General features: G+C 43.9%; 1 protein-coding gene across 2 annotated transcripts in view; it reads left to right on the top strand.

The window, feature by feature from the left end:
* The first annotated feature begins 22,358 nt into the window (after window positions 1-22,358).
* The window catches only part of LOC145653825 (uncharacterized), a 4,803-nt gene continuing 2,047 nt past the window's right edge, over window positions 22,359-25,114 (top strand). Inside the window, exons 1-2 of one of the 2 annotated variants that reach the window (XM_081708155.1) lie at window positions 22,359-22,450; window positions 24,525-25,114. The exon at window positions 24,525-25,114 is cut by the window's right edge and continues 2,047 nt beyond it. In XM_081708155.1, the coding sequence (XP_081564281.1) occupies window positions 24,546-25,001 (456 nt within the window). In that variant the 5' untranslated portion in view covers window positions 22,359-22,450; window positions 24,525-24,545 and the 3' untranslated portion in view covers window positions 25,002-25,114. Of the gene's footprint in view, window positions 22,451-23,990; window positions 24,208-24,524 lie in introns of those variants that run through there. The other variant, XM_081708147.1, reaches the window with a different exon arrangement.

The following is a 25,114-nucleotide window of genomic DNA, read 5'->3' as shown; positions in this document are numbered from 1 at the left end:
ACACACACACACACACACACACACACACACACACACACACACACACACACACACACACACACACACACACACACACACACACACACACACACACACACACACACACACACACACACACACACCATTCCCACAGAACGAATGGTCCAGATGGTCCCACTTGAGCAAAGGCACGAATCCAAAAATAAAGTCTACTGTACAGTTGCTGATAGGAAGCACCACAGAACCCTGGTAAGTGATCCTTTATAAATAGTGCTGGAAGTGCATATGCTGTGAAAAGCCTATTGGGGTGGGTTATCAGTGGACCTGTACTAGGCCAATAGGCCTACAGTCGCTACAGGAAAATAATTTCAGTCAATAAAAAATTAAACCCAAATAAATGTAGCTCAACATGCCATATTATAGCCAATTATAGCAATCCTTGCATATCTACCAGCGATATCCAGACGCCTATACCTCACTCCTTATATATGCTCTTTGCCCCATGGACTGGACCATTTACAGGTACTTAAATGACTAAGTTCCTAATATTTCCCCAATATTGTCCAAGAAAAAGGCTTATCAATTACAAATATAAATATACGCATATCAAAACATATAGAGCCATTAACCAAGATTTGGTCCGCCCCTATTCTGCTTGGGAAATTACCCGATTCGATAATGCGAACCGGAAACTACTGGATTTTCTGTTTATCTAGGTATTTAAATAACCTCACCTGGCTTGGACAGGGGACCCACTGGACTACCTGCTCTACCTACACTGTTTAACCTGGTCACTCAGTATCTCTGCATGCCAGCTTTCTCAATGCCATATGAGAGGATTGTTTAGAAAGCTGGGACTGACTCCCATCATGACGAAGGGCTTTGAAAGGCTGGTCAAAGACCACATAACATCCAGACTCCCTGTAATGCTTGACCAACACCAGCTTGAATGCAGCTCTAACTCCTCCACTGATGATGCCACATCACCAGCACTTCACCTGAGCCTAGCCCATCTGGAGAATAAGAACTATTATGTGCGGACGCCCTTCACTGACTTCAGCTCTGCCTTCAATACATTCACGACCCAGCACTTGATAAGAAAATGTGGCCCACTAGGCATCGAAACCTCACTGTGCAACTGGGCATTGGACTTCCTCACAGAAGTTGGAATAAACACCTCTAAAACCATCACCATGAACACTGGCGTTCCCCAGGGCTGTGCACTGAGCCCTCTGTTGTTGACTCTGATGACACATGACTGTCGACTTCAGGAGGAAGCACATGCTGCATACCCCACTTACAATCCATGGCAATGCTGTGGCGTCAGTGAGAAACACTGTTTCTTGGGGTCACATCACAGATGAACTGACAGGGAATATATACAACCCCTCCCTTGTCAAGAGGTTGACTTTCCTGATTTCATACTTTTGAATACCTAAATACTTAGCGCTGAAAGTCCTCTCATACCCCACTGTTGCTGCTGTTAATTTACTGACCCCCCCCAAATCTCCTTATTCGTTGTCTGAGCTGAATGAATTACAGTAGTGTCATCAACTTGCACCGATATTATGTTGTTGGGCAACTTTAATATTCATGTTGACTCTAGCTGTATACTTTCTACTGAGCTCTCGAATGTTTTTGAATACTGTGCATTCACTCAGTATGTTGAGTTCCCTGTAAATACTCATGGTCACACAATCATTTTGCTCTGTACCCATAACTCAATGATCTCTCCTTTTCTGGTTCTGCTGTTTGCTTTTCTCACCATAAGGTCACGGAGTGTCTTTGTATGCTCCCACCTCCCAAATCTCCTGTGAAATCTTTCGTTTCACAATCTCAACCCTATTGTTATTCACACTGTCTCTAGCTCTTTTCAGACTTCGTTTCAGATCTTTTTAAGATGTTGTTACCTGAAGCTTTGGTCACACACTCTACAATAGTACTGTCTGTGCAATACTTAATACTCTTGCTCTCAGGACTCTTACTCTCAGCAGTACATTAGTCCCTGCTACTTACTCTGTTCCATGGTTTACATCAGAGTTTACAGACATGAAAGCTAAAGTCAGGCATTTAGAACGCCTGCACAGGAAAACTGGACTCACTGTTCATCTCTTACTCTTCACTGATCAGGTTTCCAAATATGGGGATGCCCAAACACTACCTGCTCTCTTTTCTAGTCGAACCTCAGATGTTCTTCAATACGATAAACTTCAACCTCCCTCACCATCTACTTTTAACACCCCTACCAAGTGTCAAGTCTTTCTGGATTATTTTCGGGATAAAATGACTAAGATTTATAAGCACTTCCCTTTGGTGACTGTTCTCTTTCACAGGTCACCATGCCTCTGAAACCTGATAATGGTCCCTCGGTCTTTACTTCTGTTGAACCTTCCACCATGTCTGAATTCATTTCTAATTCATCGTCTTGTTCATGTCAGCTCTGACTGCTTTTCTCAAATCTTATGTCTCTGTTATTTCTACTCCCATCGAACATCCAAATAATCTGTGTTTCTTAGGTAATATCCCCCCCTTCTCTCAAAATAGCTGTCACTCCTGTACTAAATAAAACTGGGATAGGTCCATCCTCATTGGCCAATTATAGACATATCTCCAACCTCCCCTTCCTAACTAAAGTCATGGAAAGGGTTGTAGCCACACAGATATACGACTTTCTTTCAAGTAACAATTTATGAGCCCTTTCAATCTGATTTTTGACCCTGCACAGTAATGACTCTGCCCTTATAAAAATTGTAAATGATTTGCTGCTGTCAACAACTGCCAAATTTCTCAACATTCTGTTACTCTTAGATCTAAACAGCAGCTTCTGATACTGTCAGTCATACCCATTTCTAGACTGTCATCTGGTTATGGTCCTATCCTGCCAATAGACAACAATTCATCACAACAGGCTGCCTCTGTTGATTGGGGTGCAATCCATGGATGCAATCCATGGATCCATTCTCGGACTTCTCTTCATCATGCACATTTCCACACTTTCATCTGCAAGCATGATCTTAAATGTAACTACTATGCTAAAGCCATTCAAATCTATCAGCACTGTTTCTGCACAGGCTTTGAGTTCATGTATTGCAGAATTAAAACTCTGGTGGCATAACAATTACCCAATCCTCAACACCGATAAGACAGACGTTTTACTAGTTGTAGCTAAATCACTACTTCCCCATGTCTTAAACTTCTCTGAAGGTGTTGTGTCAAGCCAGCTCGTTATTAAAAATCTCGACCGTCTCTGTAACGAAGGCTGAAGGCAGCCTTGATGAAGCCACCCCTGCTGTGAGGGGATGGTGTAGCCCAGTGTGAAGACCCTTGATGAGGGGCATGAGTGTGGCCCTGATGGAAAGGGCTGTTGTCTGTGGACACGTGGACGGCGTCGCACACAGGGGACACTCCCTGGAGGTGAAGGCAGTGTGACGGGGACCGTCTGGTCCAGCGGTCAGTGTTTACATTTATCTCCCGTCAGACCTGGGTTCGAGTCCCAGGTAGGGTGGCTTTCTTCAGCCTTTGTTACAGACTCACATTAAGTTAAATACTTTTGTTTTTTCTACATTGATAATGTACGGCCTTCCCGTCAAATTGATCAACCAGCAGCTATAATTCTACCAAGTGCAATGCACATATTATATATAAAATCTCATTGTAAAGTGTGCTTGGGTTTGTCAAAGGCGCTCCTATCCTCCCCAAACCTCCCTCACAACGTTCTACAGAGGCACTGTAAAGAACATTCTGACCCTCAGACCAGAAGTGATGAGGGCAGCAGAGAAAACTCCCCCAATCCACCAGACCCCCAATCCCGTCAATACAAGCTGCCACACTGCCTCAGCAGAGCCATCGACACGATCAGACGCCCCACCCGCTCGCCCATGGGATGCTCAGCCTTCTGCCCGCTGGGTGTATGACTGTCAGGCTCAGGAGATGCTTCTTCACACAGGCCATCAGCTATTCAACTCCCTCCAACACCACACACACCCAACAGGCCTGTTGAACTGCTGCACACACACACACACACACACACACACAGTCTGGACACATTTATTTGGAACTCATTTTTGAAAGTGCAGATATTTTTTGCACAATAATTCATTGTTTCTTATCACAAACACTTTACCCACCAGTGTCAAGTTCACACTTCCTTTAGCACTGTGCAGTAATATTACCACTGTGAACATTGTGTCAAGGTTTTTCTATTTTTCCTGCACGTATCTTTTTTGTCTGTCTAGTATGTCTACCTTATATGCTTTATGTGCACTTGCCTTTGTTATATTTGCACATCGGAGCTTGAAGAAATGCAATCTTGTTCAGCTGTGCACTCCTCGTCGTATACTCTAAATGACAAAGTTCACACTGACTTTGACCTTTGACCTTAACAATGCCTATTGTTAGGTTTCACTGATACCAAGAGATACGATTTCCAGTGGACCCACAGCACACAGCTTCCATTTCTTCATAAACATTGAGAAGGTTAACCTCTACCTACAAAATAAGGATATCAAGTTCCTTCTTCCAAAACACACCAAGTATTGCCTAACCCACTTCTACACATTGTGAATATAGATTACAAGAAGCAATCTAATGCCTTCCACCATACACATATAAATTAAAAGAAAATGGCTCATAATGTAGCATAATGACTTTAAAATGCCCAAGAAAATTCAATATTCCATGAACCTACATTAGAACACACAAATGTTTATCATCTGTGTTGTTTGTTCAGTTTTCTGAATTTAATATTAAATATGGTGCAAAGCCATTTTCACATTTGTGAAGAAGTCAAAGGTTCGTCTGAGGAATCTTTGGAGGAATTGGGATTGCAAATTTGAAGTGACCACCTATAGCTCTAATAAGAAAGGAAAATAAGGAAAGGTTGCCCCTCGTTGGAGTCCAAAAATGGTTACACAAACAGCATAAGCCCTTCATACCACCGTCGCTACCGCACAGACTTATTATGGACCTGCTGGGCTTTCATCTGCTTTGCACAGACCAGATAGAATAATAAAAGCGTGTGCATGAAGAGGAGTGATTCACTTCTACTTGGGCTTTATGAAAACATCCACATCTTAAGCCCAAAACCTCAAAGAAAACACAGAGAGGAATTAGGTTGATGGTAAAAAGATGATTTGTGTTTGAGCTGGGAGCAAAACTCCATACACTGGGGCATTTAACATAGTAGAATTTGTTCCAGGTGCAAGAACGTCAGATCGGCAATTATAACAGAAGCCGCCAGCTGGGTAGATTTACACTGGGAGATAAAATTGCTTGTATTGTTCTCCAAATTACCAGCAAAGTGTCAAGGACTCTGAGGTCACAGCAAGGGGGGGGGGGGGTTGATTATGAGATTAGGTGTACAAGTGGGTAACACACTCCATATACATCATTTCAACCTCTCCTGGAGGGAAGCAATTCTCATTTCCCTGGCAACTGTGACCAAGAGAGATGAGATGGGTCTGGAAGGCCTTTAAAATTAAGCACACTCCCATCCCCTGTGGCAATGGGCAGTTAGTGCCTACGCTAGCTTCCAAACCAGTCACCCTGTTCAGGAAACCAGTATAAACCAAGCAAACCACCAACCAGGATGAGAACACAAGCGCCAGACAGCTAGGGAGCTCAAAAACAAACAAACAAAATACCAAGCTCAGTGGGGAACGTCTCCAACAAGAAAAAAAAGAAAAAGCCTGAACAGTTTCCAGGGAGGCATGTTACCAGTGCGCCCTGAAGCAACACAAGGCTGTAGAGGAGCACAATAGACAGCCTTTGCAAATACAACCTGAACCACTGTTACGTTCCACCAGCACACCGAACAAAGACGAGGCAGCAGGAAGCCTGTGAGCTGCTCTTAAGTAGGCAGGAGGACAGGTGTGGCTAATTGCCCCTGATTATTCCCATTCTCTACCTCCCTCTGGTAGCTACTGATCTAGCAAGCTTGTTGGCAACAACAACTGCAGGATTGCTAGTTAACCCTAGACTTGTGGTGATCTTCAAACAAGAAACGTGTACTACGGATAACAGAGGAAGTGGATGGTTCTTTCCAATATGCCTTTTTAAATGTGGAATCTGAAACCGGTCGCAACTCTCAACTGAGGGATGAGAGCAACTCATCAGCTGAATGTAGTCACAAGGAAAGATATTAGGCACTAACGATGAATCCTTCCTCCTCACAAGGTTTATTCAATTAAGCAAACATCAGATGGCAGAGGTGCAAGAAATAGTCTTTATTAGTCAATTGAATAAATGCCAACTATAAAAAAAAACAGCTCAACTGTGATATGTTTGCATCTTCCAAATCTCAAACATTTACAATGTTAGTGCAATCTCCTACAGTTCCCAAGCATACAAAGGATACTCACTGGGGCCTTAAACTAAACACAGTGACATCACCAAACCAATAACAAATAGATTAGATCCACAATAAATCAAAAAGAAACACACACAGGAAAAACACCAACATACAGCACTCCTACATACCAGTGGGCTCCACCAATATACAGCACTCCTACATACCAGTGGGCTCCACCAGTATACAGCGCTCCTACATACCAGTGGGCTCCACCAGTATACAGCGCTCCTACATACCAGTGGGCTCCACCAGTATACAGCGCTCCTACATACCAGTGGGCTCCACCAGTATACAGCGCTCCTACATACCAGTGGGCTCCACCAGTATACAGCGCTCCTACATACCAGTGGGCTCCACCAGTATACAGCGCTCCTACATACCAGTGGGCTCCACCAGTATACAGCGCTCCTACATACCAGTGGGCTCCACCAGTATACAGCGCTCCTACATACCAGTGGGCTCCACCAGTATACAGTGCTCCTAAATACCAGTGGGCTCCACCAATATACAGCACTCCTACATACCAGTGGGCTCCACCAGTATACAGTGCTCCTACATACCAGTGGGCTCCACCAATATACAGCACTCCTACATACCAGTGGGCTCCACCAGTATACAGTGCTCCTACATACCAGTGGGCTCCACCATCAGCAAGGGAGACTGCAGAACTACACTGTAGAAGATGAACTTTCATCTGAGCTTATAATAGCAGGCTTCAGAGACAAAGAACAAAACAAAACAAAATATTACAAGACCAAAATTTTTTACAAAACAAAAGAAATGTATCACAAAACAACATTATCAAACAGTGGCTTGCCAGTGTCAAATCTGCTTGCTCTTCCATGTCATGTCAAGTCACGTCAAATCATATCATGTCTCTTCCTTCCATGTCACTCCAGGTTCTGCTAGTCTGATCTGCAATGTAGCCAAGAGGAATGACAACCATGCACAACAGCTAATTACTTATCGAACTAATACACACAAGTTTTGGATTGCCGACAAAGTTGTGTTTGACGTGCTTCCACCTCACGTATGTCACAAATTCTGTAAGTTTGGCCTGCTTAACTTTCCCATAAGATCTGATAAGGGTCAGAAGACAGTATGCACAGACTCAATCAGTGCTTAATTATGTGCTGGCTAATTAGTGCAATTATTCCTATCCAAAGGAGATGTGGTGAAATGAGCTTTGGCATGGAAGGAGGGACACATGGTTGCAAAGACCTGCCTCAGTAAGGGAAGGATTTCTCTCTGTACCTCTGTATGTTCCCCCCCACTGTTCCTCCTGACCTCTCTCTCTGTGTGTGTGTGTGTGTGTGTGTGTGTGTGTGAGATCTCAGGTGGCTGTGTTGATATGACATTTTGTGTACCCTGATTAAGGCACGAGTGGGTTACAATGCAACAGCACTATTTTAACACATAGCCTTGTGTCAATAAACACTTTTTATAATTTCTTAAGATAGTGTGCCTAAGACAATTTGTTCTGGGATCTGACGTATATATTTTGGAGTAGTCACATGGATTGCCGTGCCTTTACAACCCTCAGTGTGAAGTCCTTGCTTTGAGTCTGCGGCAGCTGGAATAGCTGCCACTCAGGTGCTTGTTCATTCCCTTGTCATCTCAAGATTGGACTACAGTAATTTGATCCTTGCAGGCCTTCTTTTCTGTGGCATTAGACCTCTGAAAATCCCCCAGAAAGCAGCTACATGGCTGATCACACATTCTTCACATTCTACATTCCAGCTGCTGTCCTCCTGTAGTGTCTACATCAGATTGCCTACAAAGCCGCAAGTAGACCAGCTCCCACGTAACTAAAGGCACTATACAATAAAAATTATACACGTTGACATGTACCTTACATGTCATAAAGGCCTAGCCTACCTTCCCCTCCTGTTAACCTTACCTGTCATAACAATATATAAACCTCCTTGGAGGCCACATCTCCACTGCTGGCTGGTTGGATGTAGGTGGATTCCAGGGATAGAGCGGTGGCTGATACCCTAGAACACATTCAAAAGGTGTTAGTCCTGTTCCTGCATGACACAGTGAATTCTGGGCATACTCTGACCAGGGGAGGAATGCACTCCAGGTATCAGGGTGCTGTTGACAATATAAATGCAAAAACTTGCCAAGTTCTTGATTCACCCTTTCAACCTGTCCGGCAGCCTGGGGGTGGTATCCAGACGTGAGACTGACAGTGATGTTCAGTTTCCCAAGCAATTCTTTCCAGAGTCTAGACGTGAACTGAGGACCCCTGTCAGAGACAATATCCGAATTGCCGGAATACATGGCCGAAGAGTTGGTCAGCCATCTCCAGGGCAGTAGGTAGACCCTTTAGCGGTATAAACCTTACCATTTTAGAGAACCGGTCTACGATCACCAGTGTTACAGTGTTCTACTCAGAGACAGGCAGATCCATAACAAAATCAAAAGCTAAATGAGACCAGGGACGCAGAGGAGTGGGTAGGGGAAGCAGCTTACCTGCTGGTGGGGTGCATCGGCTTTTGCTGCGGGCACAATCGGCACATGACGCCACATACCTTACGATCTCCCTATTCATGGCAGGCCAACCATAGCGAGCACGTAGCACTTGTGCAGGGCACGGATCCCCGGATGGCCCGTTCCCACCAAGGCCCAGGTGATAAGGGCTCTGCGGTGTTTGATTGGCACAAAGAGACGGTGAGGTGGGCACTGCGGATTTGGATTGGCTGCTTCTATCTCACGATCTATGTCCCATTTTAGCATTGCCAAGAAGCAGGAGGGGGAGAGAACCGGCTCCAGACTGGTTGACTGGGCTTCCGCGTGATCTGCCCTTATATTCTTCTCCCCCGGTCTATAAGTAACACAGAATTTAAATCTGGAGAAAAAGAGTGACCAACAGGCTTGCCTGGAGTTCAATCTCTTGGAGTTCTGCAGGTACTCCAAGTTTTTATGGTTAGTGATGACCGTAAAGGGGTGTCATACTCCCTCCAGCCAATGTCTCCATTCTTCAAACACGAGTTTCATCGCCAGCACTTTCCGATCTCCCACCCCGTAGTTCCTCTCAGTGGGGCTCAGTTTTTTCGAGTTTCAGTTGTCCTGCTTTTCCCTTGTGTTGGGACAATACAACACCAACTCCCACGTCCGACACATCCATCTCTACTATAAAAGGCCTCTCGGGATCCAGTTGCTGCAAAACTGGAGTGGTCGTGAAGGTGGTCTTTAACTCCGCAAAGGATTTCTCCACCTCGGGGCTTTATTTTACCCTCTTCACCTGTCCTCGAAGTAGGTCCATAAGGGGCCTTGCCAGAGTGCTGAATATTCTAATAAACCCCAGGAAATTAGCAAACCCCAGGAAACGTTGCATCTCCCTGCGCGTCTGTGGTCTTGGCCATCCCATTACTACCTCCACTTTGCATGGTTGCATGCGCACACTACCCTCACGAATGATGTAACCTAGAAAGCTCACCTCTCTGTGGTGGAACTCACATTTCTCTAGTTTACAGTAGAAGTGATTTTGCAAGAGAACACGGAGGACAGCCCTAACGTTACGCACATGTTGTTGGGGGAATAGATCAGGATGTCGTCTATATAAGCGACAATGGATCTACCCAGAAACTCCCATAGGACCTCATTTATGTATGCTTGGAATATCTAGGGAGCCGTGGTTAAAACGTACGGCAGGACTAAATATTCATAATGCCCAGAGGACATACTGAAGGCTGTTTTCCACTCGTCGCCTTCCCTAATCTTTATTAAATGCACTGCGCAGGTCCAACTTTGTAAAAAAAACAAAAAAAAACTGGCTCCCCTTAACTGTTGAAGCGTGGCTGGAACTAAGGGTAGATGGTAAGGATATTGTACTAATAGTTTGCTGAGCCCTCTGTAGTCCACACAGGTTCTCAGCCATCCATCCTTTTTCTTTACGAAAAACGCGCTTGCAGAGGCCGGAGAGGTAGAGGGACGAACGTAACCCCGCTGCAAAGCCTCCATAATGTATTGCCCCATTGTCCACTACTCCTGCGAGAGAGGATAGATCCCACACCTAGGAAGAACAGCACCCTCCTTAAGAATGATGGCACAGTCCCATTCATGGTGAAGAGGAAGCTGAGTGGCCCTCGTGGGACTAAACACCTGCGCTAAGTCGTTATACTCCCAAGGAATGGCAAAGTTTTTCCCAGCTTTGGGGCTCTCTATTGTAGTTGATTGGAGAGGTGCAGCCAGGGTAGGAAGGCATTTTCCTTCACAGGAGGCCGCCCACTCGCGGATACAATTCTCGGTCCAGTGTAGGTGGGGATTGTGCGTAGCCAGGGCAAACCTAATGTGAGGGGATGAGCAAGAGAGGAAAGGAGATAAAAGGATATGTGCTCAGAGTGTTCCCCGTTTGTTTCCAGTAGTACACAAGGAGTGGCATGAGTGGTGCAGCCCGAACTCACAGGTCCTCCATCAAGTGCTTGCATGCTTAGAGTCGGGGGTAGGGGGCTCGCTCTTATCCCCAGCTTTCTTGCGAAATCCCAGTCCATCACGTTGCCTGCGGCTCTGGGGGCGATCAGGGCTGCAGCAGAATGGAGACAACCCTGGTGTGACTCCTTAACAGGTATTTTAAACACAGATGGGGCCAGGGAGAAACTCACCGAATTTTGCCCCCTCTCCTCCGTTCTCTGGGTTTGCGATGTAGTCCGGCCACACCAAATTGCAAGGGGTCCTCGAGGGCTTCCGCCAGTCCCTTCGGCGGGGTTGCCTCCCAATGTGACACCCTTCAGTGGAGGTGACGACATCTCTCCTGCAGAAGGCGGTCGTATGTAGCGGCAAGATTTACTGCCTCATTTAGGATGGCCACCTCCTGTTTGCAAGGCTAATTCTCTGCCCACAAGCCGCCTAGGAACATGCCTACTAGCGCCGGTTCATTCCATTTTGTCCCTGCCATGAGCATTTGGAACTCCATGGCATACTCTGCCACCGACCGTGGTCCCTGTCTTACGCGCAGCAAAGCTTGTCCTCAGAGTCGGCCCTGACGTGGATCATGGAACACGGCTTTCATTTCTTGTATGAAAGCCCAGTAATCATTCATCAGCGAGGAAGAGCTGGTTGATAACCAAAAAAAAGTTGAATGACGAACCCCTCGCAGCTTTCCGGGTCTCCTTCGTAGGTCTCTGGGGTGATGATTAAACACCTTACCCCTTCTGAGACCGGTGGAACAGCAGGAGAGGGGGCTTGGTTCTCAGGTCTCATTGTGGGACATTCCACACAAAGTCCAAGACTCTGAGCGAGAGAGCAAATCTCTGCGATTTCCTGCTTTTGCTGGTCCAGAGCTGCCATCTGTGCAGCAAGCAGGTGCACCCAGTCAGGGCTACTCGCCTCACTTCAAGTCCGCTGCACATTCTGTAACGGTGGCGGCACAGAGGAAGCAAGAGGCGGGGTAGCAAGGAAGTTCTCTTTATTATCCAGGAGAATAACAATGTGAAGAACTGACAAAACAAAAAACAATAACTCTTCTAGAAGACAGTGAGGTGATGTGTCTAGACTCTCAGCTCTGTGGCCAGCTAATGTGCAGTGCTGTCTTCTGGGACCTGTGGGTTTAAATCGGTGAAACTGAAAATAAGGAACAGGTGAAGATAATTAATAAGCAGGTGATTTAGAGCAGTGCGGGTAGGTGGTGTGATCCCTAGCAGGAGTGGGCATATCCCTCCTGCTGAAAGGCCGACCAGACGTGACACACATGACAACATTATGGTGCTTCCTCCCAATTAAGGTGTGACCTTCTGAGCCAGAGGCACTGACTCTCCCTTTCAGCTACTTCTGATAACACTTTTAACACTACTCTTAGCGAACGCACTCAAAAACCAAACTCAACAAGTTTGGTTGTTCACTTGGCTACAGATGCTGGCTTGTTGGTTGTTGACTTGGCTACAGACCCTCGGCCTCGTACACCAATTCTGCATATTTCATCTTCTTTCTTTCAAAGGCTTCCTCAATTATGTAGCTCAATAAAAAGGTATACCGTTTGCTCACCCTCCGAATACATCAGCATGTCTGGCCTCTGTATAGTTACACCTGCAATACACCTGACGCTGACTAGCCACATCCACTGCAAACTTCCAGTCTTGCACTCTATATTCCATCTACTGCTACTGCTAACTTGGGTCTGACCACTGGCAGTCTGTCCGGCCTTCACAAACCTCATTGAACTGTTTCCACGTTTGCCTTTAAGATAATTAACCTCAATGTGCCTACTATCCAATAAACATGTCAAGGATTTAAGCACCTGATTACGCCTCCATGTATAACGTCCTTGTGATGGACTGATGAAACGTGCCTCAGAGTACCAACGCCAGCACGTTTCTAGTGCATCTCTTCTCCTACCCTCTGATTATGGTTTTGGGGTATTAGAGGACCACCATAAGTAGCTTCAGTGATAAATTTGATGAAACTTGGGTCCATCGGGCCAGCCTACCTTTCACTTGTCAGTTCCTTCCCACTTCAGTCATAGAGCGGCCAAAGCAGCACCTCTGCTTTCCTCTTCCTCCTCTCAAGTAAAGTGAGTAACATCTGCCTCCTCCTCAGTCTTGTTCAACGCCTTCCATTAATCATGCCGTTCCTAAATACCCAGTTTGCTGGCTTTATAGTTATAGAAAATTAAGATGCAGACCCAAGAATCAGTTGAAGACTCCTTATTGCAAGTTAGAAATGACATGAATTTGAGGCACCCTCCAGGGAATGTCTGACAATCACACGAAGAACTCAAATTTTTGTCGTTTTTCAGGTGTGATGATGTAATCGCGTCTCCTTTTTTACATTTCAGTCTTTGAAGTTACCACCATTACATCCAAAATATTCATTATTCAATATCATATAAATTGAAGTTTGATACCATTATATCTTAATGTAATAATTCACTTAACTCCTGCTTAGTGGCCTGGAAGCACTCTGCACCGTGTCCTCAGAGACATGGAGACATTATTAAAGATTACAACTGAATGGATAAATCTTTATGCTTTCATTACTCTTTTGCATCACTCTGCACCTGGTACAGAAACCTTCAAAGGCCACTCCACCAAGACCACAGATTACATTATGAAAATACGTTATGATAATATATTAACTTCCCTACAACATTTCTGTGTTCCACAGCTCTCGGAGCTGACCGGACTGTCTCTCATAGATTCCACTTACAACTGGAGCAGCGGCTTCTACTGACATTTAAGAACTCAATAAAGTCATCCCCGACTTACCTAAGCACATTTAAATTCCTCTCCTAAACCTGTCATTGGCAGCTCTAGCATTTCTTTGCTACACCAAGTCACACAACTAAGACAACACGGCACACCTGACCACTTCCTTATGGCCTTATTCCTAATTTATAATCTCGCTTTGCACTGGTTTCTTCAATAAAAGAGGGAATAAATTTACTATTAATACAAGTGTTTCCTCTACAGTTTTCATCCAATGATAGATTTCTGGATTTATAAGGTTTAACCTTTCATCTTGCCAAGCAACTGTCAAGTACAAGGAAGAGTAGCTGTGTTGTCATGGCATCCGTGTATGCTCTCATGGGAGGGAGTCATGTGCCATCCTAAATAAGTAACATTTACCAACAATTTCCCTCTGCTCTCAACACCCAACACGAGTGACCGCCTTCTCACTCCTGCTGCTGAACAAGTTCTTAGCTTTCTCTCACACTTAGCCTTCTCTTATTTCTGAGTTAATAGCTAAATCTACCTCATCTAGTTGCCAGCTTGACCCTGCCCCCACTCCACTTCATAAGAAGTATTCGTTTGCTATTTCTGCTCCTACTCGTCACCTCATTAATGCTTCCCTTACTTCAGATTGTGTTCCTACAGCTCTCCGAACCTCAGCTATCACTCCCATTCTTTAAAAAAAATTGGACTAAATGCTTCCCTCCCTGCTAATTACAGACCAATTTCTAGCCACGGTATTAGAAAACGTTGTAGCCACTCAACTGCAATCTTTCTTAAACACTCAGGATCTATTTGAACCTTTCCATTCTGGATTCTACACATCGCACAGCACCGAAACAGCTGTTTTGTGTTCTCAATCCTGTTCTCTCTACTTATTCTTGCTCCCCAAGCATTCTCCTCCATCTACATCCAAGTGCTATATTCCACACAATTAACCATGAGATTTAGCACCTGCCTCTCAGACAGTGGAATTACTAGTATGGTTCTTGAATGGTTAACTTCCCTGTTTAACTTTTCAGGCCTTTCATTTGTATTACTTGTGTCTTTAGGTCTCCTTATATCATGTATTTAAACCGTGTTTTCCCCTGGTAGTTTGCTGGTCATTTTTTAATCCATGCTCGTGTTTGCTTGTTTTCGTTGGTTTCATATCGCTGCTTTTGCAAGTTTTATTTGTTGTAGTCTTTTTTATCAGTTGTTTTGTTTCTTTGCTTTACAGTGTATTCACACTTTGTGCATTTTACCCCGTAACAACTCCAGTTATGGATTTTCACCTAATAAATCTCGTCTCAGCAACTTCGTCCGCCTCGCTGTGGTACCGAACCAAAGACTTTCATCAAGAACTACTCCTAACAAAAACTGTTCAGTCAGGTCTCTCCTGTACCCATTTAGCCAAGAACCAGTTTTTTGTTTTTTTTCCCCGAGTTGATCTTCTCCCTTTTACTTGGTGTCATGTTGCTTCAGCCGCAGATTCCTGTAGTCTTTTGACATCTCCTACCATACTAACTGCCTCAACATTTGTCTCCATACTCCATACTGTCAGAGCCATTCCAAGACGTGTCATCCACCTGTCGTGTTCCATTATGTACCTGCCTTGCAGTTGCTAGTATTGCTCAACTTGAACCACCATCCCTTAAGACAAGAACAGGACATCAAGGCTCTTCTGTGCCCTGCCACCCAGGTTGTGGAATGAACCTTCTTTGGTTGTCTGTACGTACAGCTGAGTCACTGACTGTCTTCAAACGAAGGCTGAAAACGTAATTTACTTACAATGGTGATAATAGCGATAATAGCGATAATAGCGAGTCTATTTTAGAGCGGAGCAAACGCCGATTCGACTCTGATCTGGGGCTTTGACCGTGATGTTCAGAACCTGTCAGCGGGTGAAAACGAGAACTGGACACAAGCAAGACCGATCCTAATTACTCCCACGGATCGGCTGTTCTGAATGTGGTAAGGCCGTAGCGACGTCCTCGGAACCATTTCGTGAACTTCAGGCTTGGCGCACGTACACTGGTCCCAAACGGCGCTCGCGCGGTCCTGCAATCCGCGAATGTGCGTGCACGCGAATCACATTGCTCCTCGCGCCCTTTATTGCGGCCTTTATTGCGCAGACCGCAAACCACGCGGGCTGAGCCTCATGGCAGAGAAGAAAACATTAAAATATGAGTTAAACGCATCTCCACTAATGTATTATTAATGTTTCGTAGCACAAGCACAGCAGGGAAACAGGTCGCATCATGCAGTGTTCATGATATTCCACTTTGTCCCACATGCTCGTTTTTAACCGAGCGTTCCTGAGGACCAGCACGTCCACTTTTTTATGAAAATGGTCACGTATTACACTGTAAATAAATGTGAATATATTGTTTGTTTAATAAACATGCTATCTGGTCATTTATTGGCTACAATTAGGGAACACATTTAGTTTTCAAAGGCGCACCGAGTGTGCTTTGTAGCTTGCTATGTGTTGCGACCAACAAGTAGAAGGCTAAGGTCTTCATTTTTTAAAACGGACTAGTTTGTCATCACCAATTTATGGTACATTTCAAATAATTTCACATTTAATTTTGCATTTAGTGCTGTTCTGAGTGTGCAGTTTGGATGTGAACTCCAGCCTACTTGTCAAAAACAACAACAACAACATAAATACATAAATGGAAAAGATTTTGCTTAAATACGTTTTTTTTTTTTTTTTTTTTTTTTTCAGAAACTATCACTTTTTAATTAATCGAGTTCAGGGGACTGTGTGCAATATTATATCATGCCACTAGGTGGAGCAAGGAGATTATTATATCACCTTTCTTGTTCTCTACGTACCACGAGGTAGGGTTAGGGTTGCAGAATGTGACCTATATTCATAATGAAAATATCATACATATTATTTCTAATATATTCATATCATTGGAGGTCAGTGGTCATCTAGCACTGGTAGTATATCCATAAGCAGGTGTGAGTCAGTTTTAATGCATTATAAATGATGTTAAGTTACAGGGATGTTAGAGTTGTGTACATTATCAGCATCTATCTTAGTCATGGCAGAAAATTATTACCTAACCAAAAAAGCATTTAGTGTAGATAGATTCCTAAACTTCTGTATAACCTGCATAAACATTCCAAGAAGGCCTGTCCAGTAAAAATGGACAAGTTTAGCTTATCTTTGGCTATTGCACAATTAAGCTGCATTACACAGCATGCTCCAGAGCCTTTACGCTTTCTTGCAAATGTATTAATGGCTTATTAATGTGTGCCAGTTCTACACAGCTTTGAAATCCAAAAACTATAAGACTGCTTTTATTTACGATCAGCTGCATAGAACACACCTCTACTACTACTGCTGTGATGAGGATAGCCAGGTTTCAATGTAGGTCTATTTTTGTAAACCCTTTGCAAATACCAAATATGAAGAAATACTCTTACATTTGTATTAACGAATAGCAGATGAGCTCTGTTTGAGAATTTTAAAATGTTGCTATGCTCTTTAATAATAAAAGTATTTTGAAACCTGAAGACCAATCTTCCATCAGCATTCTTTAGCCTGCTGGCGTCCGGCTGAGCTTGGCGGACTGAGACTAAACCGTAGGCTTTCTGGGTGCAGATGGCCCACACGCATTGCTTACAGGCAGGAACGTATGGCAGCCACTGGAAACCTTTTAAAATAATAATAGAGTTACGTTGTTGCACACATTATCGGTGGAATAACCTAATTACTTCCCATTGAGCAGGTCTTAAAACTCCTCAGATGAGATGTTGAATCTTTACATTTTGCATTTTCATTATAAATGATTGGATCTTCTTTGGTGGTAGCTGGGAGTGAGAAGGATGTTTGAGTCTCTGTGAGTAAACACCTTTGTGCTTGAGAAAGCAGCAGCTCAAATTCTAGCATACCTGCAGCCTGAGAGAACAAGAACCCATTCAGTCATCTGATTTTGTTATTCTTTACTTTGAGACAACGAACCATGTGGAACTTTAATGCCATGTGTGTTTTAGTGTCTGAACATTTATGAATGGATGTGCATGTTGCCAACAATGTCTCACTAATATAAAAAATATACAAAAAAAAGTCACTTGCGCTTTTTGTTTGTTTAATTTTTATTTTATATACATATTCTGCTTGGCTGATGCCCAGAGCTCTTGGTCACCTGCTCCTCCAACACACACACACACACACACACACACACACACACACACACACACACACACACACACACACACACACACACAGAGGGAGAGAGAGAGATTTAACACACATCTAACTCAATCCACACACACATTTAAAGGCTAAGCACCAGCTAATATAAAGTGTTAAACACATTAATACAGCGAAAGCTGAGTTACTAACTTGTGATTATCGATAGTTAGAATTTTATTTTATTTTTTTAACAAACTCAAGGAACATGGCTTCAAAATTTGTTTTGCCTCACGCGCTGTCTTAGGAATTTGTCATAAACATCATCTGTGTGACGTAGACAGTGGACGACAACTCAAGAAGTGATGCAAAATGACAAAAAGGTGTGTTGTCTTTGGTTGCAATAATTCAATGTACAGTGGGACCCCCATGCACAAATAGCTCAAAGATCCCAAAAAATGTATAACATTTCTCAACTTTTAAAGGGCACATTGTAAAGGACCAGCGGCTTACTCCATTACCTGTAGAGCTCGTTTCACACCTGAAGATTACAACTATGGGATGTGCAAATCCAGGCTCACTCGACGACTTCAATTTAGGACTGCTGCTTTTCCAACAACATGGGCATGTAAAGAAACCTCTGTGTTCAAGAACCTCTGTGTGCATGGAAGTAAACAGGCTAGTGCAATTACTAACCAACATTTGCTACAGGTTAGTAGCTGACTGACTGGCTTGCTACGCTTGAGGAAATACTAGGCTCAAACCACCCCACGTATTTGCATTACGGAGATCTACAGAGGATCTCATGACTTCGAATTCAATGCAGATCACTTTTATAACAGGAATGATAACTGAACAGTTGTGTTTTGCTAGTTAGCTATACATTAATAGCTCAGCGCGAAGTTCCCACATTTCCCATAATGATCCAGTATCTTTTCCAATATAACCTAGACGCATACGATTAACCTACCAAAACCTTATTAGACCACTAAAGTAATTGCATTAGTTAGCTCGGCTAAAAGTTATTAGTAAAAGGGAGCGCTGTTAATGCTAACTTGATAGCTGAACCTAGTTAGCTAGCTAGATAAATGACCAGCTAGTAAAATGAGAAACATAACTAGTAGCTAGCTAACCCATCACCCCTGCTACAAATAACTGTTAATAGACAAGATTACGTTTAGTAATACATTTTACGTTTGGGATCGGTTTTTAGTATAATGGCTCACACAAACGGTTTTTAACAGTCGGACTTCCCAATTCTGATGACCGAGTCAGGTTGTTTGTTGCCCTCTGGTGCAGCTTCTTCCATTTCTGGCTCAAATGTAAATAGATGGATTTAACTGTAGTGATACACATTCACTGCAGATCCATCATCTACATCAAATTCAGAAATATCTTTGGAATCTGGAGATCCAGCACTGGAAAATGTTCAGTCGTACTGGGGTTTGATCGCTGCGTTGTTCACGGTCGTCTACCAGTGACGTCACTTGGGAACTTTATGGAATCTCCGGAGCGACATCGGGTTTTCCCGTCACCTTGAATTTGTCGTTTTTAAAGAAATGAACATGTTATTTTCATTTTAATTCACATATACGTTTTTGCAGTAGCTAAGATAATGTGAATTATTCGGGGAGGCCCATTAGGCGGTGTTTAGCCTTTAATAATCTTAGTTATTTCACATTTAGATATTGCATATTATTTAAAACCATTTAACTGAATGTGTGTCTTGTCATATTACCTGTGCATTCTTTCAGTAACACACAGGATATACATGGGGAACCTTGGTGAAATATGGTGTATTCATCTATTAACAGAACACGGTGTTTATATGGTGTATTCATCTATTAACAGAACATGGTGTTTTAGGGTGTATTCATCTATTAACAGAACACGGTGTTTATAGGGTGTATAGACAAGATCTGCAACTGTGGTGTAGTTAAGTTGTGACTTTGTACTCTTGCACATGTGTATGTGTGAAATGTGCCGGGTTGTGTGCAAACCACAGTACTGCTGTTTTTCGCCTTCTGCTACTCTTGATTTGTTTCTGTGTGTATGAGCGAGTCTTTGACATTGCGTGCGGTTTGGGCAGCATTTCCATCCTGGTCTGTGTGTCTTACAGCTGCAAATCAAACAGGCTTGGAGCAGCAGGCAAGAAGTCAGGCCATGCCAGGGTGAGCCATTCAGACGGACTGCATGTCTGGCTGTCTGGGCCAGTGTTATTGTGGGCTGGGGTACCTCTTAAGTGTGTGCGTAATCTCATCAAAGCACGCACACACACGAACGGCCTATAAAAACACTCCAGCACATCTCTTGATGGGCAGAATCAGACAGCGAGGTCTGCTGGAAGGTGAGGCTCAGTTGGCTGCCAGGGTAGTAACCTGATAAAGTGGCGTTATTGCAAGAACACAAATATATCACCCTTAAACATCTTCACATTTCACAGCAAGTCTCTCTGCCTTTCTCTTTACATCTTTCTATGTGTTCTCAGTGAACATATCCTGTGGCTTTGGTAAGGACATTCCACCCTCTGAGGAGACATTTAAGCACATAGACAGCCTACAGTCCCGTGACGAGGCTGCAATTGCAGTAAAAACTGAAAAATGAAGCAGGACAAGCTGTAATGTTTATTTATGTGGTGAGGGAAATGACTAACGACGGCCTCAGTTTTGTTTTTCCATGATCACCTAAATGATCATAATAACAAACATCACACTAGAGAAGTGGATGAGGAGTCCAGTTCACAGTTTAGAAAGTGTGTGACACCAGAAATGACACCTTAAACTTACAAGCAGTCCAAAGGTCCCAAGGTCAACCAACCAGAAATAGGTTGTTGGGGAGTTAATGAAGAGCATTTTCAAGTTGATCTCTGTATACTGTATGTGTATCCTGTGGTCTGTTATCACAGATTATGATTTTAATGCATTTCTGTATGTTCAGAAAACAACAAAATCTATTTACTTAAAATGCACTAATAATGACTTACTGGGCCAGTCTTGGAGGCTAAAAAGTTTATGCAAAATGAATGTTTTTATCGTTTCCTTAGTTACAGTTGCTTATAAATAACAAAAAGGTTTGAGTAAAAAAAGTGCAAGTGGCCAGAGTTGCTTTATACTGTGTTTTCTTTATGCCTTATGCTTTATACTTTATGTTTCAAAGTTGAGTCAAACTACATTAGAACAGCTCTAAGACATTTTCATATGTCTGTGCCATCCTAACATGTTCATTGTTGGAATGTAGTGGTTGTAGTTATTAATGCAATCTCTATCTGAACCATTATATTAATGTTGTTTATTTCTATTAGAAACACCTTGTAGGTGTCCAGTTGCAGTATAATGGGTATAGTCTATCTTAGCCTTTGTCTAACTCCTCATCAGTCGTCTGTTAGCAACCACAGTGCTACCGCTGACTGAGTATTTCATGAGCCCTGCCTTCTCAGTGATACTGACATGCACAAAAACTGCAGCAGCAGCGAAATCTGCCATGCTAGTGATATCTGGATAGCCACCCATAACATCAAACATAGAGGCTGCAGTAATCTTTGCTACAGTGTAGTGGATATCAGCATTGCTTTTCTAGTGGGGGACTGGGGTTCAAACCCCATCTGGACAAGTGCTCGATGCTGTAGCAATAAGAGTCCTTGGTCAGACTCCCTAATGCTACATTCACATGCATGAAGCACTCCGAGGAGGAATGACTGCTGAATGTGTACAATGTAAATGAGGTAGAGTAGCAGCAACTAAACAGGATGGTGAGAGCAGAAGGGTGTGAAAAACACTCGTGCTTACGTGAACAGCAGCATTTCCAGCACTGCCATGTCCTAACAACAGCGTTCCCAAAAACACTTAAGGAAAAGTTCTGAGAATCCAGCTCCTGTCTTGAATCTGGTCAGCTCTAGACCATTTTTCAACACCTGTGGCCAGCACACTTTGTCTTTTGTGTTATGCAGACAATAACCTGAGCAGTGTTGCTCCACCCTGTGACCCTCCTGTCTTTTCCGGACACATTTTCCCGCTCTCTGGATTTCTCCTCCCCTTTTGTCTATTTTGGCTTGTTCTTTCTATCACAGTCTCACTTTGTTTAGACCAGGTGTGGTACCCATGGAGGTCTGCCTGCCAGTTGCGATTGCCACCCATCACCTTCTCTGGAGACAGACCTCATGGTATGTCTTCTGTCACAGCCGCTGCGGAATACAACTCCCGTGTTACACAAACGCTATGCTGACAGACTTGAATCAGGCCTGTTTACTCTGTGTGAGCTGGGCATTGTTCCTTTATTAGTGGAAGCTATGAAGACATGGACTGCAACAAACACCACTACACCAGCTGGATGACTGGCGTTGGCCTGATGCTACGGTGTCTCATACGTACGTCTATGGTGTCCGATATCGTGGCATGAAGGATTCATCTGAGCGGCACCGAACTGCCGCATCAGGCGCTGATCCAAAAGATTGTCTGTCCTCAGTCATGAGACAGAGAGACACTGCACAGTCCTACACAGCACACAAGCATGGGGACAGAAGCAGCAGGCAGACTAAACCAGAGCAAAGAGATGTGTGCTTATCAGATGAACACTACCAGGAAAACATGAAAAAAACAAAAAAAACAATGTGAATGTGAAATTTTACTTTCTGGGCTATAACATCTTCTCATGGTTTCTCCTACCACTGCTATGCTGATGACACTCAATTATTTCTTTCTTTTCCACCCTGTGACATGCAGGTCTCCAGACGTATCTCGGCATGCTTGACTGACATCGCGTCATGGATGACAGCCCACCACTTGAAGCTCAACCCCAGTAAAACTGAGCTTCTGTTCATCCCAGGTACTCCCAACCCTTACCATGACCTCACTGTTTCCTTTGAGAACTCCCTGGTATCACCATCCGAAGCTGCCTGTAGCCTGGGCGTAACTTTGGACAACCAGTTGTCATTCTCAACTCATGTTTCTAATCTAACTCGGTCTTGTAGATTCCTCCTTTGTAACATACGAAGGATTTGACCTTTTCTCTCACAAGAAGCTACCCAGGTGTTTGTGCAGTCTCTTGTGATCTCAAAGCTAGACTAATGCAACTCGCTACTTGCTGATCTTCCTCTAAACCATCAAACCTCTACAACATGTCCAGAATGCAGCAGCACGACTGGTCTTCAATCTTCCGAAGTTCACACATTACTCCACTGCTGCGCTCCCTTCATTGGCTCCCAGTAGCTGCACACATCAGATTTAAAACCTTGATGCTTGCCTACAAAGCCAAAAATGGACCAGCCCCTTCATACATGAGGTCAATGGTCAAAGCCTGATCCGTACCTCGAGTACTTTGAACCTCAAGTACAGCTAGACTTGAAATACTTTGCTTTAGGACTCATGGACGATAAGCATTGAGGCTCCAAGATGGAGGAATGAACTCCCACTTGCTGTCTGGACAGCAGAGTTCCTTGCAGTCTTCAAATGCAGACTGAAGACCCATCTATTTGCAGAATATTATAGGACAACTGACACTGCTCCCATATTGACTGACTAAATCAATACTTATTGTAGGGTATTGTTTACGTTGTTTAACAAATATATATACATAGAGTATATATATTTATCTTGCATATATACATTTTTCTCTATGCACCCCTGTTTCCTTTCCTCAGTTTGGACAGAATAAACCGAACTTGAACTTGAACAAACTCTAGCACTTATTGTTTATAGCACTTATCATTGTTTAAGATAGATCTTATGTATTTAGTACTTCTAGGTATCAGCATTCATCCCTGTATTCTACAGTATTCTAGTTCATTGGTATGTTGGACTCTAACCTACGGTACTGTACTAGGATATCCTATGAGTAAATGACAAAGCACTTTTGTAAGTCGCTCTGGATAAGAGCATCTGCTAAATGCCGTAAATGTAAATGTAAGTAGTTTGCATGGCACTTAAATACTGTGTTTGTCAAATACTCCATTCTGGATGGTCTCACCATTTCTTTATATGAAGTAGTAGTGAAAGCAGCTGATTCAACAATGACCCACACCAGTGTTGCCCAGCAACAAACTGCATTATCAGATTTTATACCGTTGTGCAGTAAATGGTCAATGAGACACTTAACCATGAATGTGGTTTTGTTTATTCTGTCTATCAGTAAGAATAAAACGCAACTGTGTGACACCGCAAGGAAGTAGCCCAGCCAGGGGATAAACAGCTCTAAAACGTGAAGACACATGTTGTGTTTGAACAGGGCCAAACTGAAGTGTGAAAGTCTGTGTAGAAAAGTGAGAATACCCTCTGGTTTCCTCTACATGCCAGCCTTTAGCTCTCACTTCTCTTTGTGTAATTGTATTTTGGCTGTGGACGTTTGGCTTTAGACGCCTGAGCAAATCTTTGTCATAGAAGACTACACCGCCAATATTGTCACTGTCTGAGTTTGTCAGCAAGACGCTGCGGAGCACCAGCAGAGCAGGGCAACAACGGGGTAGAAGATCGGCAGGGCAGGACTTCAGGGAGGCGGGGTATCAGTGCAGTGAGGCATCGGCGGAGTGGCCGTGAATGAGCATAGAGATCTTCCATCAGTGCATGTGCAGTCTGCAGAACAGAGATGTGGGAATGCGTGCTACAACTCAGATTGTGTAACAGATTTAGCATTTATGCAGTGCACAGTGAGGGCCGGATTCCTATACACAGATTAAACCTAAAGATAGATTCCAAATAATTTCCATTGATAATCCATATCCAGGATCCTATGTCCTATATAAATATATATAATGATAATGTTGAATGATAATCTTTCTTGATAATCTTGTAAATACTCTTGTCAGTATTATATATATATATATTTATTTATTTTTAACCATTTCAACACTTCATCTGGCCTTTACATTTATGAGGAATGGACTAATAGAACATTTTTTCCCCAGGACGTGAAGACAGTCCTGGAGATGGCACAGGAGCAGGACGTGAGGACAGTCCTGGAGATGGCACAGGAGCAGGACGTGAGGACAGTCCTGGAGATGGCACAGGAGCAGGACGTGAGGACAGTCCTGGAGATGGCACAGGAGCAGGACGTGGGGACAGTCCTGGAGATGGCACAGGAGCAGGACGTGAGGACAGTCCTGGAGATGGCACAGGAGCAGGACGTGGGGACAGTCCTGGAGATGGCACAGGAGCAGGACGTGGGGACAGTCCTGGAGATGGCACAGGAGCAGGACGTGGGGACAGTCCTGGAGATGGCACAGGAGCAGGACGTGAGGACAGTCCTGGAGATGGCACAGGAGCAGGACATGAGGACAGTCCTGGAGATGGCACAGGAGCAGGACGTGAGGACAGTCCTGGAGATGGCACAGGAGCAGGACGTGGGGACAGTCCAGGGGCCAACATGGGAGACAGGAAACTGACCTTGGTCCAAGGACAGAGACAGGGCCAAAACAGGGGCCAGGGATGAAGGTTGGATACGGGATGACAGGAGGTGGGGATCTGGACGTGAGATCTGGACCCAATGACGGGAGAC

This window comes from Electrophorus electricus, chromosome 3 (assembly GCF_041902795.1).
Source record: "Electrophorus electricus isolate QZ-2024a chromosome 3, ASM4190279v1, whole genome shotgun sequence".
Lineage (NCBI taxonomy): Eukaryota > Metazoa > Chordata > Actinopteri > Gymnotiformes > Gymnotidae > Electrophorus > Electrophorus electricus.
Note: the sequence above shows the minus strand (reverse complement) of the source record. Positions and strands in the feature narration are given on the sequence as shown.